The sequence below is a fragment of the Hippocampus guttulatus genome, chromosome 14, assembly GCF_054856545.1.
Source record: "Hippocampus guttulatus isolate MCC_2025c chromosome 14, RoL_Hgut_1.0, whole genome shotgun sequence".
Lineage (NCBI taxonomy): Eukaryota > Metazoa > Chordata > Actinopteri > Syngnathiformes > Syngnathidae > Hippocampus > Hippocampus guttulatus.
In genome coordinates this window covers 3,165,004-3,187,235 of record NC_141274.1, presented here as the reverse complement: position 1 = coordinate 3,187,235, position 22,232 = coordinate 3,165,004, and the positions used below count along the sequence as shown (strand labels likewise).

At 43.3% G+C, this 22,232-nt stretch overlaps 1 protein-coding gene and 1 pseudogene across 2 annotated transcripts in view; one reads left to right on the top strand and one right to left on the bottom strand.

The window, feature by feature from the left end:
- Positions 1-22,232, bottom strand: part of dpp6b (dipeptidyl-peptidase 6b) — a 77,007-nt gene that overhangs the window by 49,552 nt on the left and 5,223 nt on the right. Inside the window, exon 1 of one of the 2 annotated variants that reach the window (XM_086129698.1) lies at positions 11,601-12,107. The exons of the other annotated variant lie outside the window; for it this stretch is intronic. Within the exon in view, the coding sequence (XP_085985824.1) occupies positions 11,601-11,786 (186 nt within the window). The 5' untranslated portion in view covers positions 11,787-12,107. Of the gene's footprint in view, positions 1-11,600; positions 12,108-22,232 lie in introns of those variants that run through there. 2 annotated transcript variants of the gene reach the window in all.
- On the top strand, positions 19,010-19,674 carry LOC147194468 (uncharacterized; annotated as a pseudogene).

Here is a 22,232-nt window from a genome sequence, read left to right as displayed (position 1 = left end):
CAAAGCAGCCCAGAGCAAGACGTGGAATCATGTCAAAATATGTATGTACCGGATTTTCCGCACTAAAAGGCGCACCGAAAAGCCTTCCATTTTCTTAAAAGCTCACAGTGCCTTAAAATCCGATGTGTCATTACGGTAATATTTCGACACCAAAATGGCTCCTTGCTAGAGACATGCTTACAACGCAGAGTTCAAATTTAAGGCGATTGGTTTCGCGGTTGAACACGGATAGCAGCAAGAGAGTTCAACGTTAATGAGTCAATGTTATAACTTGCTCTAAGTGAACTATGTCGCTGCTTTATTAACCTTGGAGGACCCACGGGGTCAAATTTGGCCCCAAAAATTCTGCTACTCAGATGCTAACCTTAAATCCCAAAGGGTCAAATTTGGCCCTAATCCTAAACTAGGATTAAAGCATTAAATATTTGAAAAAACATATTTTGGTGTTCAGTGAACATATAGCAGTCATTTAATGTAAAATTCATCTTTTTCCAAAGAAGAAAGGGGTTCTTCGGTTCTCCGGGGTTAAATAAGTTTTCCTGACATCTGATCGTCGCTATATAAGTCAGGGTGTAGTGTAGTGTTCTATTGGCATTTCCTTGAGCGTAGCTCTATCTAGTGGATGCGTTGTAGATTGCGTCTTATAATGCGGCACGTCCGATATATGAAAAAAATTACGAAATAGCTACTTCAGCCAGAGACTGTTACACCCGCGCTGCAAGAAGGAGAGATACTGCAGCTCATTCCTACCAATTTCTGTCAGGCTGCTGAATAAACATACGTGAAAACCTGTAACCATTGTAAATAGCATAGCCGCCTTGTGCTGTGTTTTTCTATGCTATTGCTAATTTATTCTACAAATATATTGCTATTGCTATATTTTATATTGTACTTATTTTGAACTGTGTACAGTTAGTTTCTGAAACATTTATTTTGTGCAATGAAAATGCTGCCCCCCCCCACCCCCAATTTTGCTGCTGTAGACTGCAAATTAGTGTGGTACAAATAAAGGTTATCTTATTGATTGAAGGTGCGCCTCATAATCCGGTGTGCCTCTAATTGTGGAAAATACGGTAAGTGAGAGGTAGAAAGAAAAGAGAGAGACAGACAGACAGAGAGACAGAGACAGCAAGAGAGAGAGAGAAAGTGGAGTACAAGTGGCAAGGAAGTTTTGAATTAAGTATCGGTGGCTGACATCGGCATCGTTCAGGAGTACCCGATAGCTTGGAAAAAGGACCGATGGGCCCAATACCAATACTCGGCCATCCCTACCGAGCGTATAACTAATGGTTTGACCAAGCTACATACTCTTGCCTACACACATACTGTGCACCCAAGCACCGCCGACAAGAATTGTCCCTTCACTCAGACTTTCATGAAATGAACTATCACATCCCTTAGGAAATGAAGACGACCTTGAATACTTGGAACACGCGTGTTCCCACATTGCTTCTGCCGAGCAGCACGTGTGTGCGAGTTATTCTGCCGGGGAAATAAGTGCGACGGGATTTTTGTGTGTGTCAGAGGTGTGTCGGATCATGGCAGGGGTTGATAAGAGAATGTGCCTGAGTGACATAACAGATTAGTGGTGCCCAAGAAAAAGACTCTGGAGGAATGGCTGTTCCGTTCTGATGCTCTAATTCTCGCTGACAAAAATATTGCTGAAATTCCCCTGCACCGCCTTTAAAGTTCTACTTTCATTATTAATAATTATTCTCCAGATGGCTCTCTTTGATAAGGAATGTTCTTTTAAACACGGTGTTTACGCCTTCAAGGGAATAGAAGATGAGAATTCCTTTTTAAGCAGAGGCAGCAAAGGGAATGCTTGAGTGCATTTCCTCAAAAACAAAAAGTTCCATTCTCCCAAGTATATTTCGCATCCAGTTGCTGAAATGTGTGACGGGCACGAACAACGCGATAACTGCTCGTCAGTTTTTCTCGGCCAAAACTGGTAAGAGCAATCCCTACCCCCCATATTGAAAATCTATCCGTTTTTTTGGGGGGGGGGGGGGTTTAGGGGTTTAAGTTGATTTGCATTTATTTACTTAATTTTTTTTGCATTGCATGCATTTAATTGGGGGTCAATTGTACGCAAGTTTAGACTATTTGTGGGCGGAGCAGGTACCAATTGACTGTATAACAAATGATGTGTTTAAATAGATGGGATAGATCAAGTCATTTTGTGATGGAATCGGTAAGCGTTTTATTTTTATTTTTTTAACTCAAGTAGTGATCGGCTCCCAAATCCTGATCGTTTAAAGCCTATATTTAGTAATGGAAAAACTTTTCCAGAATTGTTTTTTTTTTTTTTGCACACCTCTGCCACGTCTTAACCACGTTTTCTGAAAATGTGTCTATGAATGAGTTGCCCCACTGTTAGATAACCTTTGGTTACATACAAATGCCCCCCACACTAAAGTTTCTCTCTGCGTGACATGACTGGCTAGCCTGGATGAAAATCCTGAGCTACTTTCAAGCGCTCATTCAGAGGCACTACCATGCAGCAGCACCCACATCCCCACTGATATGACATCCCTGCCATCACGCCAAAGCCAAAGGGCAAGCAGAGCTGCACTGTTTTGTTGGATTCACTGATTAGCGTCGCCAGTATCCCCATAATAAAAAGCTACGTGCTGCGTTTGACTGCTCTGCGGAGACGTAGAAACAGTCGCAGTGTGTATTGGTGCTTGGAGACGTCTCCGCGCGCCACATACACACGACACTTTGTATATGAACAAATGAACGGCAGCATCCATGGAAAACGTACATCTGGTAAATAATTCAATCTCCTGTGACGAGCCATTTCGGGATGTGAACGTAATAAACAAGGGTACTTTTTTTTTAAACTACATGAATAATTAATCAGCACAATGTGAAGATGATGTAAAATGGCATCTGAGAATGATGTTTCATAAGCTTTGCGGAAAGCCTTATTTCCAGCTATGATTAATATTCACTGTCATGCGGCATGATAATACAGGGCACGACAAGGAGGCAGACAGGACTGCTGATGTCAGCTGACAGGAGCAATAGTTCTGATAAAACGCGCTTGCAGCATTGCTTGAAGTTCTTGGCGGGGAAGATGACCTGTTGCTACGCCCCGAGGGAAGAGGAGAAAGGAGATGGGTCGATACCAACTAATTCTGTCCACCGTGACACGCAAGCGCTGTCACCAGTAGTCAGATTGATCATTTTTCTTATAAAAATCCCATCAGGGCTCGTCATAGTGGACACAAGCAGACGGCAGGCGGCCTGCAACGCGAGGGCTGCGTCACTTCCAGATGGCAGCCAGAACCACCTGGGTGTGTGTGTGTGTGTGTGCGTGTGTGTGTGTGTGTGCGCACTGCCAGCTTTCAGCCTCGCCCTCTCCACCTTTGCAGCCATGGCAACGCCGAGCATGAGGTCCTGTGGAGGATGCTGCACTACTGTCCTGAGGTGGGGGTGGGGAGACTCTTCGCCGACTGCCTTGGATGTCCTTTTAACTGCCTTAATAGATGTTTATCTCCTGGTTATATTGGTCCCAAATGTTGGCCAAGTCATCTGCTCTCTAATCTGCTTAAATGTGACGACAGTTCCGTTTTCCCTTGTTTTCGGCCATAAAAGTCGGGAAGATGGTGGATGGAAGGCGTGGCCCAATTGAGCTGAACAATTATTCATTCATTTATTTTCCGATTCGCTTATCCTCACATGGGCCGTGGGGGTGCTGGAGCCTATCCCAGCTGTCTTCGGGCAGTAGGCGTGGGACACCCTGAACCGCTTGCCAGCCAATCGCAGGGCACACAGAGACGAACAACCATCCGTGCTCACAGTCACACCTTGGGACCATTTCGAGTGTTCAATCAGCCTGCCATGCATGTTTTTGGAATGTTGGAAGAAACTGGAGTACCCGGAGAAAACCCACGCAAGCACGGGGAGAACATGCAAACTACACACAGGGAGGCCGGAGCTGGTATTGAACCCGATACCTCTTCACTGTGAAGTCAACGCGCTAAACACTCAAACACCGGGCTGCCCCGCTGAACAATTACTCAAATTCAAATCAGCATAGCAATGTCTGTCGGTACCTACGTGGGCAGAGGATCTTTGGAAAAAAAGAAAAAAAAATCACATATTAAAGCATAATATAATATGGGCAGGGGTGGCAGATCACAATTTCATGAGTTTAATGTTTATCGTTTAACCCTAGCCCAGCACATTGATTTTGAGTGACACTAAAATATATGAAGCCATTTATTGGGGTGAAAGGTCATGAGGCCCACATTTGCATTATAAAAATTGTGTTGAGTGCTAGTTACATGTTGAAATTCAGAGAAAAACTTTTTACAATTATTATCCTTGCATTAAAGTGCCGCAATGGGTACACTAACTGGCCACTTGTGTATACCTGCATCATCATCATCAATTAAGATCCGTGTCGAAATTTCTGCCTTTACAAAAGAAATTTTTAATTTACAAACCGGGAGAGTTGGAATCACTAAATTTCAATGCCCCTTGAGTCATGCAATTGGAAATTCAAACAAAAACAAGCCTCTTCAGAGTACAAACCACAGTCGGGGGAGAAATCAACACATTGCTGAGACCTTTCAACAAGCATCGTTCGGACTGTTTTGATTTTTTTTTTTTTTTTTTTTAGTTGTTCTTGTACGAAGCCAACATGCATATAAATGTGTCACCTTGCGACACAAATGCTTGATATGTCCCTTGTGAGCGTCCAAAGTCCTCGCAGGATGAGACATTTGAGTAGGCATAGGATTTGAGGGTAAAGCGTGAAATTTAAACCTGTTCAATTAAAAAGATGACAGACAACGGCCTCCAGTCGCGAGAAGATCACCTGAAAGATGTGGAGAGCGAAACGAGGACCAACTGTTTTCCTGCCAGATAAAAAGCTGTGTAATCTCACTTTCTCCGATCTTCCTCCTGGGACAATATCGCACCTCCTCATTCCATTACAAGTCACATTTGCAGAGTATCTTAAATCACAATTAGGCAGCATTGGGAGCCTTAAGGGAGGCCTGCAGGGATGAAGCTATCATTCTCGACAGTTGGGCCCTCAGACACGGAAATAAGCTTCTGCTGTCACTGCTTTTGAGTGATAGTTGCAGGTTTGTATTTTGCACATCCCAAGATAATCCAGTGTAACGGCTGCATCAAAATGTGCGCTTTAAAATAGATATCGTAGCAATACTTGTCCGTACACTGTAGGGCTACTATGCATCTTGAAGAGTTCGTCTCTCATTATGGAACAAGCTATGGATTAGAGTGGACTTGCTCTATACTCGAGTATAATTTCACCACCTCCAAAGCTTTCACAAAGCGTTTAGTATTATAAAAAGTGTGTACAGTGTATTGTCCAAACCTGGAAAAACTAAAAAGATTGCTTTAAGAAAGTGTGATTATGGCATGAGAACGCTTTACTTGCAGAAACAGAGCTCAGAGAGTGTGTGTGTGGGGGCGGGGAGGTGGGAGGGGGGGGGGGGGGGGTGTTTACGGGAGGGTTACGCTCTCGACCACGGCCACAAGCAGGGAAATCTGTAATACAGAATTAAATCCTCCTTTAAAATGTTTTTATATTTATCGTACTTTAAACACACGATTAAAAGAGAAACACATGCAAAAACACTCTGACAAAATATTGGACAAACTGCATTAATGTAAACAAATCCCATCTTTCCCAAACTAACAAATTTAATCTATTCACATCATACATCAATAATGAAGTACAAATATGTACATGTATGAATGTTGTAAAATGAATCTCCATCCACTGCTTTCTGTAGGAGTAAAAAGCAGGATTAAGGAGCATTTCTACATTGGGTCATTTTCAACAGAAACTATGTTGAGCTTGAATACTTCTATTTGCGCTCTTCTTTCAAATTTAGTGTTAAACATAAGTGAGCCGCCATCTTGTGGTCAACATTTCAATAACGCCTCAAATAAGTTGGAGGCAGAGCAAAAGAGTTATATTCTCCATGTGTTTAGTGTACTACATAAAGGTTGGTTGCTCGAACACAATGTTGCTAGATGGGTCGGAAAATTTGACAACACTGAGGAGCCTTCATCACATGCTTGGTGGTCAGTGCAACGCGTCCACCCCACAAAAACGATCCATTTGAACAAGAATGTGATTAATGGGGGTTAATTGTACTATGAGGTTTTATTGTTTTTGTACTTTGACGGAAGAATGTTAGACATTTTATTAAGTCTCCTTGGACCTGATTTAAACGGTCAAAAAGATGCATCTCTCTCCTTGGCAACGTTGCCCACACAGTTAATAAAGGGTATGCGTGGCAATAATTTCCTCTGGGAAAAATTGGCTGTGTTCAGTCTCAGATTCCACTTTACATACTTTGCATGCTATCAACGTGGTATAAAAATAAATGAAATATTTATGCCAGTGCGGACCACACCCCAACTGCATCACTGCTATTTAAATGTCACCCTGCTCCAGTTTTTTACACACACACACACACACACACACACACACACACACACACACACACACACACACACACACACGCACACGCACACGCGCGCACTCACGCGCGCACACGCACGCATCTGCCCAATCATGCACTCGCGCACATATGCACGCACGGCACTATGAACAACAGCCGGAACGGCCCGAACATGAACGAAAGCTAGAGACACAAACACACAAATCTTTTTTTTCCCCACCCATTTCCTCCTCCCACCCCTTGCGGTCGACTTGGGACCAGTTAGCTGGCTCCCGGTCGATTGCGATCGACGTATTGGGCAACCCCGTCTTAAAATCAGAGGTAATTTGCTGACTAGCTAGCTTAGCGCGTAGCGCCGTTGTTTGCGTATGAGCAGTGATTCAGTCATCTGATTGGTTGGCTTCTATGTCAATCAAGTAACGGGATTGATGATAGGCTGACGTAGTGCGTTCTGTGTATTTAGCGCCGTTGCTTGAATGGCAGCGCCACTGCCGAGGTGTTTTCGACGCTTGTCGCGTGAAAGCTTGGGAGCCGCATTGAACTTAGCCACCCCTGCACACACCCAATAATCAATCACACACAGGCCTCTGTTTGCAGTGAAGGGAAGTGAAAAGAACTGCTGCTGAGCCCCTCAGTGATGCCGCTCACACGCAGCGCCCAGCTAATCAATGCTGCCACACAAAAGACCCCAAAACGGGTTTTAAAACGTATGGAGATGGAAATCAATGGTGCGCCATTTCCATGTAACAAATAACAACAGCGAGGAGAACAACAACAGCAAACTTTAACCACAGGATGCAATCTCGACTTTTATGGGTCGCCGAGAGGGTTCAAGCAATTTCATGCTCTAGCACTACTCAGTTTGGGGGAGACAAAGGTGACCTCAAGGTTGCAAGACGGCGTCGCACCACAACCAAACACAGAGGTCAATTGTTGGGATTTCTTTGCAATGACATGCGTCATTAAACAGACGCGGCGCTGCAGGAAGCTAAAGAGCGTACGAGCTGTTGACGGCCAGCTACGGCTCGCTGCCAGACATCAATAATGCAGAGTATCTGCGACTTGGCAGCCATTTTGGGGACGAAATCAGTAAAGCAGCCAATGAGTCCAGTCAAGAGCCATTTTGGTGGCCTTGATGCAACCCGTTGTTGAATCCTCAAGAGATTTAATTGAATTTTTTTTAAATCGAAGCAGGGAAAAGTGGTTTCAAAAGAGGCTGGGGTGGCACTACAAAGTGAGACTACCACAACAATGATCTTCGTTGACAGGAAGCAGTGTGCTCACAGAAAACAAGTGTCATTTATATCTTCAAGTCGGACTTGAAAGGACGCGTTTCTTTTTCCTTTTGATTTAAAGCAATTTCGACTCTCTTAAAAAAAGCTCGAGGAGGGTAGCCCTTTCTTGTGCAAGTAAGCAGCTGTACATCATACTGCTCGGTCAATAGAGAGTACAGATGTAGTTACCATGACGACCAAGGGTGGAGGTAAGGCGTTTGCGTCAACTTCTAAAAAAGAAGACACATTCATTCCTTCATTTTCTGATCCGCTTTATCCTCACAAGGGTCGCTGGGTGTGCTGCAGCCTATCCCAGCTTTCTCCGGGCAGTAGGCGGGGTGCACCCTGAAGCGGTTGCCAGCCAATCGCAGGGCACACATAGACAATCGACCATTCGCACTCACAATCACACATAGGGACAATTTAGAGTGTTCCATTAACCGTCCATGCATGTTTTGAGAATGTGGGAGGAAACCGGAGTACCCGGAGAAAACCCACACAGGCACGGGGAGAACATGCAAACTCCACACAGGAAGGCTCGAACCCATGACCTCTGCACTGTGAGGTCCATGCGCTAACCTGTCGACCACCGTTCCGCCCACAGATGGACATATTAATACAAAAAAAACATTTTCATTCATGGAAGCAGGACTTCGTAACCTGTGTGTATGTGGCGTATGGACATCACCAAACGCAAAGGCTTTTAAGATATCCTTTATTTGTCCCACACTGGGGAAATTTACAATTTTAGCTACTTTAATGAAATTCTGAAGATTTCGCTTACAGACACATATACAGAAATGGACAATAGGTCATTCGTTTTAACTTTGCCTGGGCCCCGAGTCGGAATTTTAAGAAATAACACTTGAAAAAACTCATACAGTGTGCACAGCTTTTTGTTTCGCAAGTGTACCTAACGAACTGACATTTGGTTGCAGTAACTGAGCGGCGATCTTTTGAATACGGCCACTCCCTTGTACATGTACTGTTGTCACTGGGAGGCTTTTTCAACCATTACAGGGTGCATTCATCTTCTTGTAGGTCACAAGCAGAGATTTATAACCATGCACCGCTGGTTCAGTTTAGCAGGCCGCTTGTAACAAATGAATTAGTCATCTCTCAACAACAAACAGGTCAGTGTGACTGTGTTTGCACATTGTGGCTAATTAATCAAATCATGCCACCAAATAATAACTGTGCAAAGCTGTCATATTACCAAACGAGGGAGATTTAGTTCCCCTTTGTTGCCTCAAAACAGAAAGAGTAAACAGCTTTTGTTTTATTCAGTCTCAAGATGTGACTAGACTTCAGGGTATTAAATCTAACCACAACAGCATCTAAGTCAGGGCCTGCGGTCACTTCCCAAAACAAATAAAACCTCAGAGGAATTCTCATTTAAAGCTCCAAATCATTTATCCAACAAGTTCTCATCCATCTTGTCTTCCTAAGGTGAGCCACAGAGAGTAACTCATCACATTTTGGACAAGGAAAGAAACCTCAAGGTAGGAACTTATTTGGTTCCGTGAGTCGTCTGTAACCTGAAATGTTCAAGTTTTGTCATGTTTCTAATTGAAATGAACGGAAATGTAATTATTCCATTACACCCCGAGTATTACTGTATTTTCCACACTAAAAGGTGCACTGGATTATGAGGCGCACTTTCAATGAAGGACCTATTTTGTAATTCTTTTTCCATACATTGGGCGCACCGCATTATAAGACGCAATCTACAAGGCATCCACTAGATGGAGCTACACTCTAAGAAACGCCAACAGAACGATGAGATGTCATGAAATGTATTTATTTAAAGCAGCGACACAGTTCACTTGACCAACAGCAAGTTAGAACATTGACTCGTTCAGATTGAATTCTCTTGCCGCTGCTCTATTTCCGCGTTCAACTGCGTAACCGATCGCTTTAAGTTTGAATTCCGCATTGTCAGCATGTCTCGAGCAAGGAGCCATTTTGGGGTCGGAATATTACCGTAATGACCATACACAAGGCACATCGGATTTTATGGCGTGATGTGAGCTTTTAAGAAAATGGAAGGCTTTTAGGTACGCCTTTTAGTTCAGAAAATACGGTAAATCAAACTTTCCTTTTTTTTTTTAAACCAGTGTCTGGTTAAAAATAAATATAATGCAATATAGAAATAAATTAAAACAAACTATTTCACAGAAATAAAGCACTTGGGGATTTCTAGCTCATTAAATTGAACTAAGGAGAGAAAAGAGGGAGCTCCTCCATTGAAAAAGTCTTCTTCCATAATAACATGGGACGATTTGGATTCAAGTTTTTTGTAATGCTGCTATCATCTCTAATTCGTTGGTTGATTTTAGCATTCCGCTCCAGCGAAACTTCATAAATTGGAATGCCACATTGTCATTTAAAAGATTCATTCCTTTGTGCAAACTTCAGTCTCACAACAACCTAAGTGGCCGGCGACTTCAACGTGGTTATGACGTGAACAATTCAATAAATGACACACGTACTGCGGGCGGGATTTTTTTTATGAGAGTAAAATGATTTTCAGATTTTTATTAGGCTGCATGTCATTATTTATGATTGATGATCGATTGATATCGAGAATGCAGAGGCGGAATTTCCGCCTCCATGCGCTATGGCCGGCCGTATCTGTGACTCAGGCCGCAAAGGGATACAATTCGTTTTTTAAGTTTCCAGTAATGCATTATGGGAATAGACCAATTATAAGGTGGGCCGATTAGAAGCAGTGTTAGGGCATTTTGATGACAAACAAACAAAAAACACTTACAGCCGAGAAGAGATCAATTTATAACCCTGTTAACTTGAGGGAACTGTTTTAGTTAGAGTTGATAAGAAATGGTGCTAACTCCGGAGAACTTTTGAAATTATGGAAAACTTTATTTCCTGTATAAAACTAAAGGGGGCTACTTATAGATGTTTTAAGTTTGAATTCAACTTTTTAAGACCCTTTTTAACCGTAACCCCGAGAGATCCCTGAACTTTTTGTTAGAATTTTGAAAACAAAGATGTCTGTTGTCTACGATAATATGCTTCAAGACTTTTGAACAGAGTTAAGAGTTGGAGTTTGTATTTATTTATTTATTTATGCCAATATTTTCCCTTCTACCGAAAATGAGCATCGGCTCCAAATAATCGGTGATCAGCCTTCTTGACTACTAATAATCAATATGGGTCAATATCTAATGCGTTGTGTATGTTACTAATGATCGTTGCACAGCGCAAGAAGAAGCACAAAATCCGCAAGTCCATGCCAAGACTTTTCATATGCCAGAAATAGTACAAAAATAGGGGTATATTTTCTCAGAAAGTTGGTACGTAACCCAAATTTCTCGTGAAGAGGGACATTATTAAGTCATGTTTCCCTGACAAACAAGAACTGACAATCACATCACATGCACATATGGACATTTGACAGTCTTGAGAGAAAACGCACACAAGCATCGAGGAGAATAATCAGACTCCTCACAGAACCAGACCAGATTCAAACCCAGAACCTTTGGCTGTGAGTCAGACGTGCTAACCCCTAAAAATGAGGACACATGCTAACATTACCTTAACCTGTGGGGGCGGTGGGGTCAGTTTATACACTCACATCTTTTTCATTGAAAAAAAGGTTTCCATTAAGCACACATTCGTTCCATTGTTGCATCGCACCGTTTGGGGAAAAATGAGCCCCCCAGTAACCCAAAACTCTCAGCGTGCATCTCTGCAAACACGTGACCACCGATAAGCCATAACGCACGTTACGACACTGCCACTCAAAAAGTGGTGAAAAAAAAAAGAAAAGTTGCACGGACGACAGCCTTGTATCGCGAGTCCGGAGTAAGCTCACGCACGCGCACTTTAAAAGCAAAGCAAATCTTACATCCTCATCGTCCCGCGTGCATTTCCTGCGGTACTGGACGTGCAGCCTTGCATCCAGCGGGGGCTGCGGGGTCTTGCTCTCCTCGTCCGCCGCCTGGGCTCCGAGCAGGCGGCTGGCCTCGGGTGGCTGCGGGAAGGAATTGGCGGTGTTGATCTTGCCGGAGAATCGCTGGTACAACGAAGCCATGGCAGGAGGTGGTGGGCGCGCCGACGCTTGGTTCTTGAGTTCGGATCTGTCAGCGTGAAAAACGCGTGATTCCTGCAGCCCCGCGGCGCTGGATGTGCGTAATATTGCCACGGCTGTTCTCGGATTTGTCGGAGGGGCTTCGCGTCCCTCCTCTGTATGCAAACCACGTTGGTTGTCTCCCCTCCTCTCCCGATGTCACCAGCGGCGGCCGATGATGGGGCAAAGAGACGGGGGGGGGGCCCGCTTTGCCGTCACATTAACGGTTTCGTCGTTGCACAACGCGCGCGCTCATAATGATGAGGGGTCCGCCACGATGTCGTCCTCGCGCATGGAGCCAGTGAAGGACGCACGGTGTGGTGGTGAGGGGGGGGGGGGGGGGGGGGGGGTGCTGCTGCACACGCACGCCGCCGCAAACACACGCGCGCGCGCGCTACATGCGAAGTGGTCTGCAATGAAGCAACAGTCGAGTTTCTCTTTACGCACAGACGTTATCCTCAAATCACCTTCGTTGAAAAGATGCGCCGACTGTATTTTTGTTAAATGGGCGTGTATTGTTTCGGTGGTGGAATTGCCGACCAACTCTTTGGTGGTGCGGTCCCAGAACGGAGCTTGAGTGCCTCTCTGTGGCATTTTGATTTAGGACACGCTGGAATGTACAACGTCAATCAAATGTGAGCAAAGCGACGTATTTTCAGTGATAACAGTGCTGAATTCAAATTGACACCGTCACGACGCAATTGGAAAGGGGCTTCTTGCGATTGCACTGAATCATATTGAAACGTCGTTCACTGTTTCTAATCCAATATATTCAACTTTGTTACTGGAAGGAATACTAATAGCCTCCCCCCCCCCCCCCACACACACACTCCTTGTTGTTTTGTGTATGTATGGCGCATTTGCATACAGTGGAAATGCAGTCCAGATGTTATTGTGACTAAAATGCCAGCTGTGCACTAAACAGCTGCCACCTCATCATCACAAACAAACAATTGCGGACAGTTACTCGGAATAAGGTGCTCAACCTCAACCTTGGACCGCATTCTACTTCAACAATTCTAAAGGAAAATACATTATAAAAGGTATCAAAAAAAGAATATCAGCCCAACGGGATATTAACCCTTTCATGCACCCTGTAACCTGATGACATGATAAACCTTCCACTGTCGTAACCGCTGTCCCTGAGACATCACCTCCCCCCTTTCTTGAAGTAAACTGTGGAAAAACGTGTTTTCTTTCAGGTTAGAGTACATATTCTTCAGTTTCCAAAGATGGATCTTATGGATATCGATTTCAATTTCTCCTTGTTCTTCCCTCCTCCCATGTAGCAAGATTTTCATTTGTAAGACTGCTAGAAAGCGTGAGAAATGCATTGTCGGCACTAACTGGATCTCACGTTGATGGAGCCGATCGCCTCCTCCCTGAAGATCTGCACTTTCCCATCTTGCGTCTCACAGCTGAGGGCGTTTGGAGTCAACGAGTGAATGTATCTCACACACTCCATCGCAGATGATTTTACGGCTCGCAGAACAGTTCCGATCCCAACAAGGATTATGACTTCAAATCTGTCGTTCTACCAAGCACATGTTCAGGCTCTCTATCTGTATTTGGGGGGGGGGGGGGAAATGGGTCATCTTCACAGAAGGACAATTTCAAAGGTGGGAGGCATACTATAATGTGTCTCGGGAGCATGTTGGATCCCGCTGTTCAAAATTTCACCATTTAGTATGATAAGGCTCTTTTTAAAATTTACAACGTGTAGTCAAGGTGCCTGCCTGCATCAGAAGGAATGAAAAGTGGATTTTTTATTATTATTTTTTTTTTAGTTTGGTCAACCACTGTCGCATTCAAAAAATTTAAATGGAACTGGTTTAGTATACATGAGTTGAGTTGAGAGAGTCGGCCTCCTTTAAAACATGACTGCAGCGTCTTAAGTGCTCTGTGCAAGCTTAGGGTGGATTCGAGAGGCAGAGACAAGGCGGCCTTGGCAAGTGGTCAAGTTACAGTCGTAAGGAATTGTCACACAAGCGTCAGAAACGAGAGGAAAAGCTGGTGTTCTTTGTTGCAGTTTCATCACAAACAGCCATGGGGGTGTAAAAAAAAAAACAACAAAAAAAAAATTTGTCGTCAATTCGTTAAATATACAGTATATGAAAGAAGTTTAGAGTTGTGCATTTTTCTTGAGCGGTCCAATTATAAATGAGAACAGCTCAGTACAGTGGTCCTCGGTTTACGACTGCCTGACTCAGCCCGGGACGGAGACAGACTGGACCGACTGGTCAGGAGGGCCAGCTCTGTCCTGGGCTCTTCCCTGGACACTCTGGAGACCCGAAAACCTGGACTCACCCCCACTCACCCATTTTTAATATACTTATATATACATACACACATAAATATTATAAGGTGGGCCGCTTTGCCGTCACCTATTTATATAGATATATTTTATAATTGATGTTTATTTATATACTTTTTGTTCTTCTACTTCTCCCTTTCATAATTTTGCTGCTGTAAATTGGGAATTTCTCCATTGTGAGGCAAATAAAGGTTTTCTTATCCTACCTTACATATAACGCACCATGAACTAGCTAGCCGCTGAAGTATTTTTCAGACAAACGTGTCCTATAATTGTGACTTTTCTACTGTGCCAGCGTAGCATCATAAACTTCATATTATGAAGTGCCTCAACTCAGTCAATGAGCCCATGTAATTCATAGCTGGACTTGCATCGCCCCGATTCATCTGTCAAGTAATACTGATTGAAAAAGTTTGAACATTCTTTCCAAAGCAGGACATTTCATTTCCTTGTGTAATGGATTCCAGCAGATGAATTTAGGAGACGGGATTATTCTCCCACAAAAGGTTCATGCGGGTCCCCGTCATCATTTGTTGCTCCACTTCATAAATGCTTTTGTGGGTCGGCACGCTCTCGGGAAATACTGTGGATCCGGTCCTCCGGATATCCATCGAAGCTTCCCAGACAGAGGACGGCGCAGCCGTTCAACTTGTACAGTCGCTATTATCAACTGCCTCGCTGCTCTAACGACTCTCACTGGACCCCCACTATAGCTGTCTGGCTGGAAAATAATGAACTATAGGACCTTGGCTTACAGTCTGATTTTTTTTCCCCCACCTTTACAAGGTCAAAGACTTCGTTCGGGCTGACCGGTGCAAATCTGGTGTGAGGCATGTTGTAACCCTGCACAAAAGGAGGGTTAAATCAGGAGGGGGTAAGAACGTAAGCAAGCCGGCACATTTAAAAGCAGGGCCGTTTGCGCCGCTGTGGGTGTGAAGAGAGCCAATTGCATTTGCCGCCAATCAAAATGGCTCTTTCAAATATGATACACTCATATCGTTCGCGGAGACATTTCTGTGGAGTAAAGGAAACGGCGACCGCTGCGTGGCCAGAGCATTGTCTCTGCTTTGGGAATTTTTCCACTGTGAGACAAATAAAGTTTTTCAAATTCTCATTATTCTTATTCTTTTTGCCAGTGTGGCAACAGACGATGTAAGCGGGTTTCCTCACCGACTGCAGAATGAGATGCCGGCAACTTAACTACGTACATTGCCCTCCTCACTATACCCCAGCAATGAGGCTCCTGTCCGTGAAAATAGAGCCCACAGTCTGAGATTCATGATGAAACTAAAACAGTTCAGATAATTTGTACAATAAGTTCATGCTTTCAACCAAATTATTTCAAGAGGAGACAGGAGAAATGACAAACACCCACTCTAGGAACTTTAATGTTTCAAAGTAAAACTTTCTCGGACACGCTGCGGCAACCTGATTTACTTTCATTTTGGCACGACTGCACCCGAGTGGTGAGAAGATTTTGTTTACGGAAGATGCACAGATGTTGTTGTACACTAGAAGCACCAGGGGGAAATCACTTCCCTCGACGATGGATGACACAGAATAATGCCAAAAAGTTCTGTTGGAAAACTTTTAAGCAGCCAGCAAGTAAACTCTCTCTTCAAGTACACCATCATCACATTTCTAGCCAATTTCTTTCAAATAATACATCGTGAGTGCGCAGCTAGAAGAAATCCGGTCAAGTGACGTCACGCTAAAAGCAAACATTAATATCATGCAGCATAGATAACAACCACATAAGCGTGTTTGTTTACAAATGCTCTAAGTCAGGGTTGTCAAACTCATTTTTGTCGTGGGCCATCTTTTAGTTCCCATTTCCATTTCAGGGCCATTATGATAAACCACATAAAAAATCAATAACGATTTATTCAACGACTGTTTAAGTTACTGTAATGAGGGGTTTGGTCACAAGACAATGCTTACAATATGTCTTTAATTTATTAAATAGGAGAAGTTTAAATTTTGGTAGAGATTTTAGCAAGCATCGTGGAAGTTGACATGTTTGATTTGCGCTCGCGGGCCACATAAAATGATGTGGCGGGCCAGATCTCGCCCCCGGGCCTTGAGTTTGACAATTGTACTTTCGTTGATCCCATCAGCTTGCTTTTACACACACCAAGTGACACAAATTAATTGGGTGGATCAGTCAATCAAACGTTTCGAGAAGGTGCAGTCAAATCTCATTTCCTCCTAACATCACCCAGCTCGATAAGAAAATGGATTGAATTTAGTTATGGCCGTAATTACATATTCAACCATTTGCTGTGTGACATTAGTTGAGCACTAATGATCTCCCTGGATGGGATGCTAAGTCAACCGCATCAACATGGTTCCTTATTGATGGCTTATCATCCTGTTGCCTCATTGTGTGTGTGTGTAGGTGGTTTGTGTGCGCGCGTACGCTTGTGAATGCATCCGCCGTTGCCTGGACTGAACGTGTTCTAAATCATCTTTGAGCTGCCATCGAGCGGACAGTCATATAAAGGACTGAAGGTAGTTTACTCCCCTTCTCTGATGAAGATAATCATAAATTGCATGGCTGACACGACAGCGAGTGGAAAGTTAACTTCATGATGAGTGATTCTCCGCCGAGGTTCCACAAGCCACAGGTAGAGGTGTCCAAATTAATCGATGAACAAAATCATCGGCCGCTATTTTAATCAGAGTTAATCGTTTAGAGCTACCGATTAATTTCAAATTATTTGATTTGTGAAGTGCTTCAGGAGACTAGACTGATTATCCTTTGTTTCATCGAAACAAAACTCTACGAAACATTTTGTTTTGCGTTGGGAAACAAAGACCAAACCGGCATCTGAATCAGTTTCAAAAAGCTTCGTGAGCAATTAATACACCTGAGCCGATATCTCACTGAGCGGCGAATGTTTGCAAATGATTTTCTCGTCAGGGTTTATTGAAGGTTGCAAAGACGTTCGCAAATGTTTTGAAATGGTCACAAACATTTTTTCTTGTCATAAAGACAAACATGTTCAAAATTTGATTTAAAAAAAAAATTGGCCTGGGCTCCATAGTGGCCCAAATGTCAAACCCTGTCACTTTATGTGACCTGCTTCATTTTGTAACGCTAATTTAAAACAAATTTTAATCTGATAAGTAAAAAAGGCCAAAAATAAGGCCATTAGGAGTTTTATCTTACAATTTCTGTACACTTAAAAAATATATACCTTTCTTTATGTCAAGGGCTACAATAACAGGTTTAAAAAAAATGTCAGCCTGAATGTATTCATAATTCAACAGAAAACACGACAAGATGCTTAATGCCAACTCCTTGCAGTCTATCACAATCCAAAAATAGAGCATGCCACGTCAATAATACAACTGGTGACATCACACAATAACTCAAAACTTTTTCCGTTTTTCCCCCAAAGAAGTCGTAAATTGGAGTCTAGTGGACTAGCGGGCGACATTAAAGCAAAAGTGATTCTGTGCATCAAATGAGACACAAGATTGAAGTCATTCATTGGAGGTGCTAGAAAGGCAACGTAAGAGGAAAATATTGGTCCGCAAGACATAATCGGTGGGCGCCACTCCCTTCCTTCCTGCCCGTTTGCTTGCTAACATGCACAGCCAGCAGACATCCAGCCCACAACATCATCCCCCTACCAGCGCCACTACTTCCCCTCACCCCAAAATCCATGCGCTGCATTCTAAAGTGGGCCTTACCCATCTGGAGCCGGCGCTGGTGTCTATCTTCGGCTGGGTGGCGATGAACACGGACATGGTCTGTAACACTTGAGCGTTGAGAACTTGTGTCTTGGACGCTTACTTTCACTTCTTCCACACCTCCAGTGAGGGAGGAGGTGACCCGGAGAACCCAAAGGGGCAGGCGCCTCCCTCTGTCTTTGCTGGGTAAATCTATCACAGCGAGTGTGCGAACGGAACCTCTGCAAGAGCACGAGGGGGCGTTCCAGAAAAGATGCAGCAGTGTGGGGGGTCTCTCTCCTTGCTAAAGGTGCTTCTGACGCCTCTCCTTTTCCTTGCGCTTGATTGCACCCTGCCTTGCACCCTCCCCCCCTCGCCTTGCTCACGCTCTCTCATGAAGACTTTTCTTCAGTTGGATAGTAACTCAATTATAGAACACATGGAGATTTATAGTCCAAATACGGAGCTCCAAACATGACATAGCAAACACACAAACACAATAACACAAAACTAATTTGTACACACACTGTAACTATTATGTACGCATGAGGAAATACTTTGTGGGCACGAGCAACTATTTTGTGCGCATGGACTATTATATTGTGTGCACAAAATAGAAGTGCACACAAAAGTACTTGTTCGTGTGCGTGAAGTACCGTATTTTCCGCACTCGGGATTGTAAGGCGCGCCTTCAATGAATGGCCAATTTTAAAACTGTTTTCATTTATAGGGCGCACCGCATTATAAGGTGCATAGAATCGGGAATTTCTCCATTGCGAGACTAATAAAGGGTTTCTTATCTTATCTTAGAATAGAAGCCAAATAGTGGCTGTGGTTGCGTTTTGCATCCACTAGATGGAGCTATGCTCAAGGGAATACAATACAGCTTTATATAGAGCCTTCACAACCGCTGCACCTGTTAGAAAGCCATAAGAACTGGTCACAAACACAGATATGAATCATATAAATACAAATGGCATTACAAAACAATAAATGAAATACAAAAGTTATGAAGGCAAGGGGCTAAATATCATGAGAAGCCTGGCATCGCAAAGAATCATTATCACCGAGAGACATTTGAATCGACCCATTGAGAGCCAGCTTGCTTTATCGACGGAGGTATGACTTGGATGCCAGGATCCATTTATTTGTTCAGCAACTACAAGGATCCGGTAAGGATCATGGTGACTGGCGGATGTATACAAAATGTAAACAACATAATATTTGTCTCCGAAAAGAAGATGTCAGAATCCCGCTCCCTCTATTGGACCCCGTCAGTTCCCAAGTTTTCCAGACCCGATGGCTAAGAAGAAGGCAACATTTTGCCGACGGAGCAAACGTCATCGATTCATACGACAAACTTAAGCCATATGGGATATGCATTACCGGCCTCATTAACGGGTTCCCACATCATGTCGCTTGGCTGCGGGCGGCTGTCACCATAACTGACCCCAAAGTTATTGAGGGATACTTTGTGGAAGCACTGGAACCCTGTGGCGGTTTCCCTAGATGAATACGAACTGACATGGGTACAGACAACGTCGCGTTGAGAGACGTTGAACTTTAAGGAGAAATGACGTTGATGACCAAGCTACGGAAAGAAGTTATACTCTAGGGGCAAGTACTGCAAACCAGAGAATTGAGAGCTGGTGGGGAGTGATGAGAAAAGAAGGAATCGAGCCCTGGATCACTCTTCTCGGAGAACTGAAGGATGAAGGATTCATCAATGGGGATTTTGTTCACAAAGCCCAGTCCCAGTTGTGTTTCATGCCAATCATTCAGGTAAGTAGCCGACACAGCTTTATACCAGGGCTCACCAACTTTTTGGAAACTGAGATCTACTTCCTGAGTACTGATTAATGGGAAGGGCTATCACTTTGGTACACAGTTCTGAACCAATGAATTTGCTCAAATTGCCCTTAATGGCATTGATAACAAATGATATGCATCTATGTGAACTGGAAATACGATTCCTGGCAATGATTTCTCACCATAATTGGGACACAGATGAATACCAATATATAAATGTTATTTTTCCTTCCAAACTCCAGCCAAAACATTTCATCTTCCAAGTGTGAATCATTGAAATGATCGTTTTGTTTCTTTGCGTTTCATTTCAAGCAAGCAGAGCAATCAACTTGTGTCATTCTCGCACTGTCATCCAACATCTGGAGTTTGTGAAGTATGAGTCGATGTGTCAAAATCTGCTAAAACACACGAGAAAAGACGCCCAATGTGATTTGTGAGTCATTTTGTGGGGGTATTTTTATTGCTGTCATCAAATTTTAAGTCCAGAACTACAAAATAATCGCCAATGTTTGCTCCATCGTGAGGGCTCTTTAAGTCATTCCGTGGCGCCAAAGGTAAAATAAAGTTCATCTTTGCATGTGCGCCACGGGAGATAAGGTTCGATCACAAAGAGTAATTGCTCTCTATAGCAACTGAAGAGCGGAATAATAGCATCCTTCGAGTTCAAACCAGACCTAGTGCTTCTAGCCACAGCCAGTACAATTAACAAGCTGATTTTGTGCCATGACATTTCCCCATGGTGCCTTGAACAAACCCCGCTGACGCTACATTTTTGTCACATTTACCACCCTGACATATAGTAAGTCGCCCTGAGTGCAATGAGTACAAAAGGCCACTATTGCCATGTATGCTGTTGCAGCCTGATGAGAAATTAATGATGCACAGGCTTGAATTGTGTTCACCGCTTATTGTGTTTACTTTCCCGTGCACTGATACTCTGCTCAGTCATATTATCATTTCCTCCATTTGTCACTTTCTTGCTGATTTTGGGGAAAAAAAGCTGCTGTCGAGATGAAATAATGACATGCAGGAATTAGGTGAATGAACATATTATGGAAACCATTTCTTATTAGCTTGTTGTACAAATAGTTGGGTTTCTGATCAAGCTCAAGGGCCATTTACAATTCACGACACTGTCAGGAAAAGGCACAATCATGCAGAAACATCTAAAACCAAAAAGGTGAGCAACAGCATATTAAGTATTGTTGGATGTACAGATTCGTATTGGTGTTCTATTAACATATTTGATTACTCTATAAAGTTGCCAATGCGTTGGCAGTTGGGGGCTATAAGTGTATGTAGTGCTGCCTCCAGACGTGGATATTAGTGGACCAGCCAGGAGAGCTCTCATGGGGTGCTGTGCTAAAACTAGAGTGAAGATTGCTGTCCAAATTTGACAGACAAATTTGAATATTTCATGACAAAACAGAATATCAAATAGTTAGTGTCGCAGATGTTATATGAAGTTTTGGATTGAACCAACATCAGTGTTGAGAAAATATTCAACAATCTCAATGAATGGTATAGGACTGGCGTCTGTGGTTTTTGCTAATGCTTAACCCCCCCCCCCCCCCCCCCGCCCGGAAAAAAATGGATGATATTCATTCTTGATGTAATCTATATGCAGACATACAAGAATGCTTTGGTTTTTATTACAATACAAAGGAAGTACGAGTAGCTTTTACGATGTTTGTAACTGGAACAGATTATTTCTCTTTACATTACTCAAGGGGGCATGGGACAGAGCCCTGCGGCAATAACGAAACATTTGCAAACTGATGTCTCCCTAAGAAGGGGTTTGTAATTGCATATCGGTGCCACAACAGCAGCAAATTACTTCAAATAGAAAGGCTCAAACAGCATCAACAACACTCATCTGGAAGACACACAACCACGAAGCCATGGGACATAAACAACTGTATTTTAGTTGAATCATTCAACACAAACGTGTCTGCCAGAAATGAGTTGCAGTCAGACCTAATTTTGTTGGAAAATGACAGAGGAGTTGATGAGAATCAATTACAATGACTTAAGGAAGTTACATAGACTTGTCGAGTCATAGACTGATGCCAATTAGCAGAAAGTATTTAATGGGCCCGTGTAATAAAATGACACCAGTACTGTCCTACTCTCAAACATAAACAATGCACAAGAGACCCAGGAAAATATACTTCTTTGAACTAAAATAATGAAATGACAAAATACAAAAGAGTAACCATTTCATTTTAGATTTTAGGTCCTGCTCTGTAGACAATCATGCTGAACTTAAAAAAAAAAAAAAATCAATGATTTTTAGGGGGAGATCAAACATCAGAATTGGAGAAAATGCAGGAGATTAACAAATACACGCACATGGTGGGATGAGTTTTGCCCACGTGTGCATTAGTTGCACTGTAGAAATTCCTTTTTCTGTCCCCCTTGATGCCACTAAACCTTTATGCGTCCTTCTTGCGGCTGTGAGCTCGTCCTTCAGACCGCAGTGCACCTCCCTGTCGAAATGGCCCAATGGCCCCACAGCATTCTCCACCAGCGTACCTCCCCTGAGGAGACCAAAGGGCTGCACTTGGTATGCTCCTCAGCCCGCTGAAGCAACTCCGCTTTGAGATCAA